This window comes from Ctenopharyngodon idella, chromosome 11, assembly GCF_019924925.1.
Source record: "Ctenopharyngodon idella isolate HZGC_01 chromosome 11, HZGC01, whole genome shotgun sequence".
NCBI lineage: Eukaryota > Metazoa > Chordata > Actinopteri > Cypriniformes > Xenocyprididae > Ctenopharyngodon > Ctenopharyngodon idella.
Genome location: NC_067230.1, coordinates 15586854 through 15601608, shown reverse-complemented (window position 1 = coordinate 15601608; position 14755 = coordinate 15586854). Strand labels below are relative to the sequence as shown.

The window sequence follows — 14755 nt, the reverse complement described above, 5'->3', positions numbered from 1 at the left end:
TTTATCCTCAAATGTACTATGTACATGTATATGGTTCAAGCACTTTGAGGTGGTTTTCTAAAAATCTGACTTTTTTTCCTAAATTAATTTCATGTCATTAAACAGATTAACAAAAAGAAAAAAAACAAACAAAAAAACATAATTCTGTGGTATATTCTTGAAATCTTACAAGATATGCTTTATTGATAAAATAATATAATTACAATTTATCACCAAATACAAACTGATCATGTTTCTCAAAATATTTAACTGATTGACAAAAAAAAAAAAAAAATGCATAGAAATATGACATTAAAAACAAACTGCAACATTAAAACTGGTTTAAAAGGCACTATAAATTCTCTCTTGCAATATGATTTACCTTCAAGTACATCTGACATTACTGTATTTCAAATACTGTCTTCATTCACTCATATACATAAGCAACAATTCTGTATAACAAAAGAGCAAATTAATTAGTCCAAACTACAAATTTGTGAAACTAAAGTTTACATTCTTAAAGGCTGCCACCACAAACTTGATTTAAAGACTTATGCGTCACTCAATAGTAAATGTTTATTGTCAGTAAATATATTAAACAAGTCATATAAATCAATTCTATATACCAAGTACCAAAGTGAGCTCTTCACCTTGAGAGTATTGCAGACAAAATTAGCTGTTGCGTGTAAAATGGCTCTGGTTATTCATGCGTACTTGAGATGAAACAGCAACTGATGTTATTCCCTAATTATTCAGTGCAATCTTGTCACAAATTTAACAGTACAACATTATCAGAAAAAAATATTAGTTTATTATGCTCCATTATAATTTAACAAGGCTTTGTGGTATGTATAAATGAATGCAAAATGGGTACAAAATGGCAATGCCCATGTGACGTCTAATATAAAACGTCAGTTCAGAAGGGTCTTTTTTTTTTTTTTTTAATTGGCCAGTCTATAAAAAACATGTACATTTAGACAAAATAGTACATAATTCGAGTATAAATACACCCATCATGGCAGCTGTTTACCCAAGAGAACTGCAGATGGACACACATTTATAACATTAATGAAAATGTTCCAGCCCAAAGTATACTTAATTTTTTTGCGCGTAGCGTACAGTAGCCTTTCAAAGTATAATCAAATATAGAATAACACAAGCGTCACTCGTATTGTTTAGAATGGGAGAAAGTGCAACGCGCAAAATGGCGGAATAAGTCCCGCCTTCTAAATAAGAGCCGATCGCCGATTGGTAAAGTCATCGCGTCACTGCAGCGGCCGTTAGAAGCTCCGGTTCCTATAGAAACAGTCAGACGCGCAATTAGGACTGTGAACGCGCATTAGCCTGATCCAGCCTGAAAAATACGTTTTTTGTCATGATTTGAGCGTTTAAAAACAAAATTTATGAGACAGTTGTTGTCAGATTTCATTGGTGATTTCAAATATAATATTTAATCGAAAGCTTGGCAAACAGCTTTGGAGAATTTGATGTTTCCCCATTCAAAGAGATAGGAGCTGCACTTGCATGCCCGAGAGACGTTTCAAAGATGGCCGCCGAGTGAAATGACTCGTCTTAAAGGGACTTTGTTATAATTGCGCGGACGACACATGCACTCTAGAATGTTTAAAAAACTTAAGTATACTTAGAAATACTAACATTTTATGGAAAGATTGGCGAAATGTCTTATGGACCATGGATGCTGCAGCTGGTGATCGCATGATGAGAATTCAAAGGTCAGTAAAAGAGATGGAGAATGAGAATTTCTGGTCAATACTGATGAAAAGGAAAGTCACAAACCCAAAAACCTCTAACAAAATTCCATTTGTGATTCGTCTATCAGCCTTTCTGGTGCAAATGTCTATTTCAGCAACTTGAGTAGCTATAAAATCAGGAAATATTGATGAATATGACTTTGTGAGACATTGTTACAAAAGGTTTTGCAACAGATACAGAACTATTAGGAAGATTAAGCAAAGTTGCAGTAGATCTTGGTCAGGCTAGACAAATTGAATTGATCCCGAATGGAAAAGAGGCTATGAGAAAAAGTTCAGTGGGGTTTACTGATGCATACCTCAGAAGACAAATGGTCAATAATCTCTCAAAAATATGTGCTGTGTCCAGGGTTGCATAACAAAACCAGCCCAAAAGACCAATCAAAACTAGCCCAAAACAAACCTATTGACCCAATCCAAATATTATACCTAAAATACATATTTTACAGTCACTCTTATGTGTTACAGACAATTTCACCTTGAAAATCAATAGTAGTAATCATAAACAGTCTCAGCTCACAAAAATCATTGGTAGAATGTAAAATATTTCAATACAAGCATTTCAGTCAAATGGAGTTTATGCAGTATGCCAAAATTTGTGAAATTTCTGTCATTAATTACTCACCCTCATGTCGTTCCGCACCCGTAAGACCTTCATTCATCTTCAGAACACAAATTAAGATATTTTTGATGAAATATGAGAGGTATATGACTCGTCTATAGACAGCAATATAATCAACACTTTCAAGGTCCAGAAAGGTACTAAAGACATCGTTAAAACAGTCATGTGACTGCAGTGGTTCAACCTTAATGTTATGAAGAGACGAGAATACTTTTTGTGCGCAAAAACAAAACTAAAATAACGACTTTATTCAACAATATCCTCTTCTGTGTCGTTCTCATACATTGTTTACATCCAGCACTTCCAGGTTCTACGTCAGAACGTCGACTTGCGTTGTGCTGATCACATGATCAGCTTTGGCCAATACTGAGCCGGCTTTCTGACATAAACATGGAGTTCACTACGTCAACTGCGTACAAGACTGACAGGGTAGAGAAGAATTTGTTGAATAGAGTCGTTATTTTTGTTTAGCTTTCGCACACAAAAAGTATTCTCGCCTCTTCATAACATTAAGGTTGAACCACTGCAGTCACATGACTGTTTTAACGATGTCTTTAGTAGCTTTCTGGACCTTTAATGATGGTAATTACGTCACTTTCTATTGGGGATAAAAAAAAAAAAAAAAAACTCTTGTATTTCATCAAAAATATCTTGTGTTCCGAAGATGAATGAAGGTCTTGCGGGTGTGGAACGACATGAAGGTGAGTAAGCCCAATTCTGCTGGATAACTTGGCAACTCTGCCTGTGTCTGTCCCTCACAGCCTCGTTTCATTTACATTAAATTAAATATAGTATCTTCCCTGAATAAGGTCCATTAGCAACCAAAACCTACAGTACAAAACTTCTGCTGAGATGTAAGCCCCGCCCATTCTGAAATCTCATTGGTCCAAAGTCTTGATGCACATTAAACATCGGACACGTTCTGATTGGCTGTGATTGTGTCGCACAGTAGTTTTGAGTTCAGTGTGAACAGACAAACTGATAGTTAGAATTCATTTATCTAAAGAAAATAACACAAATTTTGCGTGGTTACAATTATGAAATGTGTGAGAATTTTGCCCTTGGCACTCAAAATAGTCTCCACCCAACATCTTCACAGTTAAGTTCAACTATAGGTTTAGAAAATCACATGATGCTGTTTTGTGGGCCTCGAAACCACCTCTATCAAACGCAGCACCTGTCTGCCTGACAGAACTCAATTTATAGAAGTGAGCGAGTGGTAAGAAACGAAGCTTTTATTGCTTTCTGAAAGCACAGTCATCAACACCCACATCCCCAGCCCGCATTGGTCACATCCTTGCTGTTCAGTTTAAAGCTGTCCGTTACGTTTTCAGTGAACATGGGCCCGCCATGTCTGAGGATGAGCTCACTGGCCATTTTGATAAATGCCTCTTCCACATTATTAGAGTCCTTGGCTGAAGTCTCGATGGCACTAATAAAGTCCAGCTGATGAGCCATGGCCTGCGCATCCGCAAACGAAACCTCACGCTGGTCAGTCAAGTCTGATTTATTACCTGGATGCAAAATGAAGTGGTTAACAGATGGCAATAGACTTTCCTAATACAGTTCATTTAAAGAGGCCATATGATGCTAGTTTAAAAGGTCATTCTTTTGTTTATTGGGTGTAATAGAATAGGTTAACATGCTTTAATGTTCAAAAAACACATTATTTTTCACATACTGTACTTTATTGCAGCACCTCTATTCCCAGTCTGTCTGAAACACTCTTATTTCTACCTTCTGAAAAGCTCAGAGTGCTCTTATTGGCCAGCTGACCCAGTGTGTTGTGATTGGCCAAGCGTGTGTCGGAAATGTAACGTCCCTTCCCATAATAATGTCGTCGGATTCTGAAAACGCAGATGATCAAGCCGATCGACTGAAACCAATTTAGCAAGCGTGACTTGAGCAGAACGTTTCACAGGGGTAATATTTATTTTGTAACTCTCTTACCTTTCAGATATGATGTTATAGCTTGTCTTTTTCACTTACTTTGTTCCTGATTAATCAGCCATTTTGAACAAATCAATTGAATGAATGATTCAATGACAAAGACAGTTGCTGCGTCCAAAATCGAATCCTTCCCTAGTACGTAGCATTCAAAAAAACAGTACGCCAAAAGTACCTGGTACCCCAAAACTACCCCATTCGATGAACACTTTCCTATCCCATGAGGCCATGGGAGAGGATTTATTAATGGCAGTTAAGTGACGCAACTGACGCTCATAGGTCACGTGACAATAACAACATGGCAGATGTACTACGTCCAGATTATATTCATACTACACACATACATACTATATAGTAAAATTCAAAATTTAGAAGTAAATTCAAATTCAAATGTAGTACCTACTCATTATGCGATTTCGTGCGCAGCGTGTGACTTGTCGCCACCTACTGGCGGTTTTTAATTTTTAACTCTTTCCCTGCTAGCATTTTTTGAAAAAGTTGCCAGCCACTGCCAGCGTTTTTGATAATTTTCAAAAAATATTCGGGGGACTATTCAATTTTTTTTGTAAGAATTTCTGAACATGCAATATCGAAAGAAAGAACAGAGCCTCTGCTTTTTTTTCTAGCTTCATGCATTCTTTTTTTAATCAACACTTGTATATGGGTAAGTTTCTTAAAAAAAGCAACATTTTGAACAAAATGCTGAGAAAATCACGTTTTTTTCGAAGACTACGACATGCATAAGCAATGCTTTTATCGCTTGTTTCTGCTCCTTTTTGTCTGTGTTTTGATCCGGAGCTTCTCTACTCTTTCAGAAGTTGTGTAATAGCGCCCCCTACCGTATAATAGTGAAAACATTGAAAGCCGGAAAATTCTGTCAATAGCTGCGTTTCCATCCAAAGTTGCGAATTTAACTTGCGCGCAAAATTGGAATATCGCATAAAACATTTGCGAATAAAGCAGTGTTTCCATCCAGTGAGTTGAAGAGAACAAAATCGTCACTTCCTGATAAACTGGTGCTAAATATCACTTAAGAAAATTAGAAGCCAATGTATGGGTCATTGATGAATAAGGTTTTTAAGTGTAAAAAAAAAAGAAGATATACTTAATTTTGAAGTTTTATTAAAAGATTAGTTCACTTTCAAATAAAAATTAGCCCAAGCTTTACTCAGCCTCAAGCCATCCTAGGTGTATATGACTTTCTTCTCTCTGACACAATTGTAGAAATATTAATAAATATCCTGACTCATCCGAGCTTTATAATGGCAGTATGCACTACCAAACGAGTATGAGCCGAAGAAAGTGTCTCCATCCACATCCATCCATCATAAACGTACTCCACACGGCTCCAGAGGGTTAATAGAGACCTTCTGAAGCAAAGCAATGCGTTTGTGTAAAACAAATATCCATGTTTAGCAAGTTATGAAGTAAAATATCTAGCTTGCGCCAGACCAAAAGAAGAAAGTCATATACACCTAGGATGGCTTGTGGGTGAGTAAATCTTGGACTAATTTTCATTTGAAAGTAAACTAATCCTTTAAATGTTAATGAGATTATGTGGTTTTTATAATCAATTAACACTCCTTTTGTCATTTTTTTACAAGATGGACAAAATTTGTCACCAAAAAAGTCATTCAGTTTAACCAAAATTTAAATTTTACCGAATGGCACTTTTGGTTATACCAAATGACGACATGCAGACGAAACGCAATAAACTGTTCGTGAACGCAGTGGTTTAAGACAGTTCTAGAAAGGTACTTATACCGAACCACTTTGTTGATAGACTTTGCTCAGGCATTTCAGAATGACCAAAACCTGTGCAAAAAGATCCTTCTGCTGGTTAGTCCAGTTAGTCCCGTTGCAAAGTCACATGACTCTTTTGATGTGCATTGAGGAATTTATTCCGTAAATGTGTTTCCATCATAGTTTATGCAAGTTTTCTTATCTGATAAAAAAAAAAAATGTATCTAACTCAAACGAGTGCATACGTTTTTTTAATGCTCATTTCTGGAATTTATACACATCTTTGCATTTCCATCCTGCAGTTATTTATACAATATTTCCAAAATGTGCATAAAAATAGGTGGATGGAAACATAGCTAATGGTGGGGAAAGAGTTAAAGTATCATTTCAACTATTTTAATCATTTAATAATTCTATATTCAAAACTTTAAGCAAAATGATTTTATTTAAATAAATATAAATGTAGGAATTTGGAATAAAAGATGATTTATGGTGGCAAATACTGCCCAGTAATGGTAAAGTTGATCAGAAGGTGCTCCTAAAAAGAAATGTAACCGTCGTGCCCTGGAAACATTATGCACTTAAGGAAAAGGAAAACATTAAAAAGCATCACATGACCTCTTTAAAGCAGTTTACATAGAAAACAGGCAAAAATTTGCACTCACCAATTAAAAGAGGAACAATGTTGGAACCACCGTATTTCTTCACATCCTCCATCCACTTTGGCACAGACATAAAAGTGGCCTTCTTTGTGATGTCATAAGTGATGATGGCACCGTTGGCGCTGCGGTAGTAACTCTGTGTGATTGTGCGAAAGCGTTCCTGTCCGGCTGTATCCCAAATCTGTAACTACACCACAAAATTGTACAACTGTTACCACTGTCCTTATAGTTACTGCTATTGTACTACTTATATACGTCTATTGACATATGACAGGCCCACTTTATATTAGGTGTCTTTAAAGAGGACCTATTCTGCCCTTTTGTTTTTGTGCTCTACTAGAGCAGGTTTTCCTGCTTGAATGTTGATTATTTTCCTCATATTCTCCATTGTTGCAGCTCCTCTCTTCCCGGTCTGTCAGTAACGCTCTGTTTAGTTCCTGTCTCTATGAAGCCCCTCCTTCTGAAAAGCACAATGTGCTCCGATTGGCCGGCTGGAGCAGTGTGTTGTGATTAGTCAAGCGTGTTTGGGAAATGTCCCGCCCCTTACCATAACCGCCATTTTAAACAAATGCTGCCTTCATTTGCCATCAGAAATGTCCTTTTTCCGAATTCTGAAGTCAGGATTACGAGCTCATCACATTCAAGTGCTTTGTTGTCGGAAAGAACAGGAATCATGGAGGACACCGGGTTTATTCTTGCCTATATTTATTGGAAAAATCTTATTAAAACCAAAATCTCAATGACAACCATATAAACATCCACCGCGCTGTCGAGATAGAACTATTTTTTACTTTGTATAAAACATACAATACACTTCAAATGATTATTCATATATGTAAATATGCTCCAATCGATTGGCTTCAGATCGGTATCGGCCAATAATCACACTCTGACTTGACCTGCAGTCACTAAATTTGGCCGATGTCACGAACTGATTGCAATTTATTGATGTAAAACCATAAAAAGTCGTCGCCGACACGCATAAACAGTACACAGATGACACGTTCTACTTTATAACTTTGTGAAACAATAGTAAACCATAGTAAATCGCACATCTTTATTCTTTACTCAACATAACAAATCCTCACGAAGTGACAATGACATGCTGCTTGGCTAAAGCTACAGGACTTCTGGGATCCGATCATGTCGCGATCATGACGCAGTGTTTTCCAACATCATTTGAAAGTTCAACCAATGGAAACTGGATTTCGAGTGTGGTGGGTAGGGATGATGTGTATAGACCAATCGGACACTGTTTTACAGCTTGGATTGGATCGATCACTCAGATTGACAGGTCTTGATTTACCATGTGACATAGAAGAGCACAGTTAAAAAGATCATCACTCATCAACCAGGATCTGATTACTTGTTACTTATTCTATGTAATTATAAATATTTTTATGCTTTATTATTGTGGCGTTTACACATATAAATAGTTCTTATGTTCAGTAAAACACTCACTTGTGTGGAGAGGTTTTTGGACTTTTGATAAAAGGTTCCAAATGTCATAACTTTTGATTGCTATAAGATATTAACACAAACTATGACCCAGATGCAGCTGACATGATTGTGAACAAGTCCAAACTTTTATGACTTTTAAGATTTAATGACCCTGTCATAAATAGGCTGCTTTCTAATATTCATCATGTCAAGCATGAATAGTAACAAAATAAATCAATAAATTGCATCCCTTTTTCTGGGATTTTCTCTGCAATATTGTAACATAAGAAACTACAAACGTTGAAATTTGAAGTTTTTCTATCAAATGAGAACATGTACTTGATGATACCTTTTTCTGTAGAGTTATAAGCCATTACTTTTCAGTATGCCACTTAGACGTGAAATCATTATAAATGCTTTCAGGCAACAGAGAGTTTACATATTATATAGAGCTTGAATGATCAAGATCGGTATCGGACGATCATGATGACAGGAAGTCGGTCTGTATCGGCTGCAAAAATCCTGATCGGAGCATCCCTAAAGAACACCAGTCACAGCAGCAATCGTTCAAAAATTTATGGCCCGCCCAACTCAAAATTATCCCAGAGCTTCCCAGTGGTAAATACGACTTGAGAGAGCGTTCATGTCCAGTTTTTAACTAGGAAACTCATATTTATGATAATTCTGATAGCATGTGAAGGAAGCATAACTCAACCCCAATAACTCAACTCACTTTATTCTGCGTATGCCATGGGCGGGAATTATTTTAATGAGGAATATTGTGACGTGTTCGTTCCCGAAGAAAACTCAAGACTACAATGGAGGCATTTCTGCATGCTTGTGGATCCTTTCATTATAACCAACAAAGTGTAAACACGATGTAAATAAATGGTTATCAGTCACCCAGCTCTCTAGATATCAGTACTGCCACTAGTCACTGAAAATTTTTTTTGTCTTTAAATAATTTCAGATATGTATTACACAAAGAGCTCTGCAGAAAAATAAGCTAATAATCTTGGCATGGTAAAAGACAATAGCGAACACTGACAATAAAAAGCGCTGACGTCCGCAGAGTCAGCCAATGAAACCCAGCGAGTTCACAGTCCGGCTGAGTTGGCATCAAACAACCTGCTGAAAACTGGACCACTGTCAGGTCAGCTCTAATTATTCATAATTTGAAAGGAACCAGTCGAATACAATATTACCAAAAATGACTACCTATTCTGTGCATACACTGACAGTTCTGAGTGCCTTCTCATTTCCCAAGTGCTTTTTCCCCCATTTTTGAACTATCATCATTGGCATATAGTGCTGCTAATGTCAACAGATTTCACAAACAGACCTACCAATCTCTGTGTAATAAAATAATGATGCTGCCATCTTTATGAAGTCATTTCCCCCTCCTGTCATTAGGCTCCAAATCTAAAAATTATCATTCTGTCTCCCTTCTACAAAATAGTGGATTACTCAGTAAATATTCATCCATGGCATTTAAAGGATTAGTTCAGTTCAGAATTAACATTTCCTGATAATTTACATGTCATCCAAGATGTTCATGTCTTTCTTTCTTCAGTGGAAAAGAAATGAAGGTTTTTGAGGAAAACATTCCTGGATTTTTCTCCATATAGTGGACTTCACTGGGGTTCAACGGGTTGAAGGTCCAAATGTCAGTTTCAGTGCAGCTTCAAAGAGCTCTACACGATCCCAGACGAGGAATAAGAGTCTTATCTAGAGAAACCATCGGTCATTTTCTAAAAAAATAAAAATTATATACTTTTTAACCACAAATGCTCATCTTGCACTGCTCTGCGATATGCCACGCATTACGTAATCACATTGGAAAGGTCGGAAAGTACCGCGGTAGGGTGAAAAACTATCTCATTTTCTCCTCCAACTTCAAAATCGTCCGACATCGTTGTTTTATCTTTTTTTGTAAAGGGCGTTTGACTTAAGGGGCGTTCACACCAGACGCGACTTGCGCGAATAAATTGCGCTATTCGCGCGTAGTTGGACACTTGAACATTTTGAGTTTACTCGCTTCATTCGCACATGAAATTTACTTCACAACAGACGCGAATTTGCGTCATGAGAGGGGCTTCTGCCAGGCGGCTCGAGTCTCGTTTCTGCACACTTCCTCTGAATAAACACATCAACTCGTCAGCGGGAAAGTAGTTGTAAAATACGGCGAATAAGCTCAATTTGCCGGCTTTAGCTAGCTTGTAGTCTCAATATGTATGTACAGGTGCTGGTCATATAATTAGAATATCATCAAAAAGTTCATTTTTTTATTATAAATTATTTTTAAAAATGAAACTTTCATATATTCTAGATTCCCTACATGTAAAGTAAAACATTTCAAAAGTTTTTTTTTTAATTTTTATGATTAGAGCGTACAGCTCATGAAAGTCCAAAATCCAGTATTTCAAAATATTAGAATATTTCCTAAGATCAATCAAAAAATGGATTTGCAAAACAGAAAAGTTCAAGTTCTTTAAAGTATGTTCTTTTGTGCACTCAATACTTGATCGGCAGGACATATTACAGCAAATGACTTGCTCCTAGCACAAATTACTGCATCAGTGAAGTGTGGCATGGAAGTGATCAGCCTGTGGCACTGCTGAGGCACTATTGAGCCTTCAGATCATCTGTATATTGTTGGATCGACTGTTTCTCATCTTTCTCTTGAAAATATCCCATAGATTCAGGTCAGGCATGTTGGCTGGCCAATAAAGCACAGTAATATCATGGTCAGCAAACCACTTGGAAGTGGTTTTTGCACTGTGGGCAGGTGCTAAAGTCCTGCTGGAAAAGGAAATCAGCATCTCCATAAAGCTTGTCAGCAGATGGAAGCATAAAGTGCTCCAAAATCTCCTGGAAGATGGCTGCATTGACTTTGCACTTGATAAAACACAATGGACCAACACCAGCAGACGTCACGGCCCCCCCAAATCATTATTGACTTCAGAAACTTCACACTAGACTTCAAGCAGCTTGGATTCTGTGCCTCTCCAGTCTTCCTTCAGACTCTGGGACCATGATTTCAACATGAAATGCAAAATTTACTTTTATCTGAAAAGAGGACTTTCGACCACTGTTCACTGTCCAGTTCTTTTTCTCCTTAGCCCAGGTAAGATGCTTCTGACGTTGTCTCTGGTTCAGAAGTGGCTTGGTAGTCCTTTTCCTGAAGATGTCTGAGTGTGGTGACTCTTGATGCGCTGACTCCGGCTTCATTCTACTCATTGTGAAGCTCTCCCAAGTGTTTGAATCGGCTTTACTTGACAGTATTCTCAAGCTTGCGGTCATCCCTGTTGCTTGTGCACCTTTGCCTACCCAATTTCTTCCTTCCAGTCAACTTTGCATTTAATATGCTTTGATACATCACTCTGTAAACAGCCACCCCATTCAGTAATGACCTTCTGTGACTTACTCTCTTTGTGGAGGGTGTCAATGATTGTCTCCTGGACCATTGCCAAGTCAGCAGTCTTCCCCATTAGTGTGGTTTCAAAGAACAAAAGATACCCGGAATTTATACTGTAGGGATGGTCATTTAATGAAACTCAAATGTAAATATTCTAATATTTTGAGATACTGGATTTTGGACTTTCATGAGCTGTACGCTCTAATCAACAAATTTAAAAAAAAAAAAACTTTTGAAATGTTTTACTTTACATGTAGGGAATCTAGAATATATGAAAGTTTCATTTTTTTAAATAATTTACAATAAAAAAATGAACTTTTTCACGATATTCTAATTATATGACCAGCACCTGTATGTATATATATATATATATAGCTCAAATTGAGTAAAGAGCATTTTTTTTTTTACAACTTACCAGACTGTCCGATCTCCTCACTCACTTTCTTCCAAGCAAGATCCTTTTTATTCCTGTTTCTATAAAAGTATGAAGATGTATCGTACAGCGAAGATGATTTTGTCCTCCATTGTTGTTTCGGATTTCTGCCTCCGCTCGCTACGTCGTAATAACGTCACCACTAGCAAGCTCCTGATTGGTTAACGCGTCGCGAATTTTCGCCAAAGTTCAGATTTTTCAACTCGCGCGATTCGCCCGAAACGCTCTATTCGTGCCGCGTCATTCGCGCCGCAGGATGTCTATTCGCGTCTTTGCATTGACTTAACATGTAAATCACTCGCGCTTAACGTTTCATTCGCCTCTGGTGTGAACGCACCATTAGTCTTTGCGTGTAAACACTGGATCGGTACTTCCGCCTACGTCACGCGTGACCTTTCCAACATGATTATGTAATGCGTGGCACATCACAGAGCAGTGCAAGACGAGCATTTGTGGTTAAAAAGTATATAATTTTTATTTTTTTAGAAAATGACCGATGGTTTCTCTAGATAAGACTCTTATTCCTCGTCTGGGATCGTGTAGAGCTCTTTGAAGCTGCACTGAAACTGACATTTGGACCTTCAACCCGTTGAACCCCAGTGAAGTCCACTATATGGAGAAAAATCCTGGAATGTTTTCCTCAAAAACCTTCATTTCTTCAACATCTCGGATGACATGGGGGTGAGTAAATTATCAGGAAATTTTCATTCTGAAGTGAACTAATCCTTTCATCATCAAGTTCCTAGATGGTCCAATCTACCAACTTTGGGTTTTCCAACAGGGTTTTATAAAATATAAATATTTATTTATATAAATATAAATATAGTTTTACAATGGACTAGTTTCATTTAGACATTGTTTACAGCTTAACAACCACCTTGGCTATTGCATAACTGTCCAATGACACTGTGTGCCAACTTTAAGCCCTAAAGCCAACAACAAACTTCAGCGTTTCACTTTTATTTGCTCCACGTCACTGATGTCAACGTTGAGAGGAAAGACTATAAAATGGTTACCATGATATCTGCACAAAGTCATCACAGCTGATGTACATTAATTAAACCACCATTTTCTAAAAGCTTCTTACATGATTTGAAGGAAACCCCAAATGAATGTAATTTGTAGTAATAATTATAACAGTAGTGAAGTTATTTTTGGTACAAAATGTGGTAAGGGACTTTATGGCAGGGGAACTTTGTGACGTATTGTCGATTTTAAAGATAACACTTTATGAATTATATAACTATAAGGCATAATGACTCTAATGAGTGCAGACTACTAACCTTCACCCTTTTCCCATGTATTTCCAGTGTCTTCATGGTAAAATCCACGCCGATCGTGTTCCCTTGTTTTTCCATGAATATACCGGTTTTGAAACGCTGAACCACACACGTTTTGCCGACACCGACATCTCCAACCAGAACTATTTTGAAGACTAGATCGTAGCTGTCATCAGAGTCCAGCAATGACATATCTGTGCTGTGAGTGCTCGACTATCAGCTCGAGCTTACGGATCCTCCGCTTATTGACGTGGAGAAACACACACGGCACCTGCACGCGCGCCAACGCGGAAGAGATGCAGAACATCAGCAGCGCCGCTTTAGGTGTCTCGGTGCAGCGCCTGACTGCTTTACCACGGTAAATATACAGAATAATACGGTACTCGCTGCACTGGTCATGTTTTAAATATTTTCACTTGAACGCACACATTATAACGAACGAAACAGCAGTGCTGTGGATGGAATTCTGACGTCGGCATCAAGACAACCAATCATCGGTCTGCATTTGAAGATCCATAATCTACTTTTTTTTTCTGTTTTGAAAATTATATTAACTTTTCCCCTCACAATTTTGCTCTAATAAGGTTGCTTACTATTATTATGAAGCTCTCTTTAATGTAATGTAAAAGGTATTGCTTTTTATTAAGATTTGGTGGATGCATTTCTTATCTTATGAATAGATATGAAAGTATTACTTATCCAAGAAAATTCATCAGGGGCTTTCAAAGCAGTGTAAAATGTAATAATAATAATAATAATAATAATAAATAAATAAATAAAATTCAGTTAAAATAATTGATTAAAATAAATAAATAAATAAATAATAAATAAATATTTTTTCTTAATAAAACATGATTAAAATAAATTACTAAAACTTGATTTAAATAAATGGAAATAAAAAGGCAGTGTAAAAATGTAATAATAATAATAATTAAATAAATTACTTTCAGTTAAATAATTTATTAAAATAAATAAATATTAAATAAATATTTTTTCTTAATAAAACATGATTAAAATAAATTACTAAAACTAGATTTAAATAAATAAAAATAAGACTAAAATAAATTGATTAAAATAAATAAATTTTATTTAAATAATACATTAATACATTTTATTAAATAATTTTTCTTAATAAAACATGATTAAAATAAATTACTAAAACTTGATTTAAATAAATGGAAATAAAAAGGCAGTGTAAAAATGTAATAATAATAATAATTAAATAAATTACTTTCAGTTAAATAATTTATTAAAATAAATAAACATTAAATAAATATTTTTTCTTAATAAAACATGATTAAAATAAATTACTAAAACTTGATTTAAATAAATAAAAATAAGACTAAAATAAATTGATTAAAATAAATAAATTTTATTTAAATAATACATTAATACATTTTATTAAATAATCTGACAAACAAAAAAAATAAATGAATAAAATACATCTAACTTACATCTA

At 36.1% G+C, this 14755-nt stretch overlaps 1 protein-coding gene across 1 annotated transcript; it reads right to left on the bottom strand.

Annotated features, from left to right (window-relative positions):
* Positions 1-152: 152 nt before the first annotated feature.
* On the bottom strand, positions 153-13742 carry rab43 (RAB43, member RAS oncogene family). Its single transcript, XM_051912722.1, has 3 exons — positions 13300-13742; positions 6729-6912; positions 153-3887 (listed from the first exon to the last, which is right to left on the bottom strand). Exons 1-3 carry the CDS (start codon positions 13486-13488, stop codon positions 3634-3636), a joined length of 627 nt encoding a protein of 208 aa, XP_051768682.1. The 5' UTR covers positions 13489-13742; the 3' UTR covers positions 153-3633.
* Positions 13743-14755: the final 1013 nt, after the last annotated feature.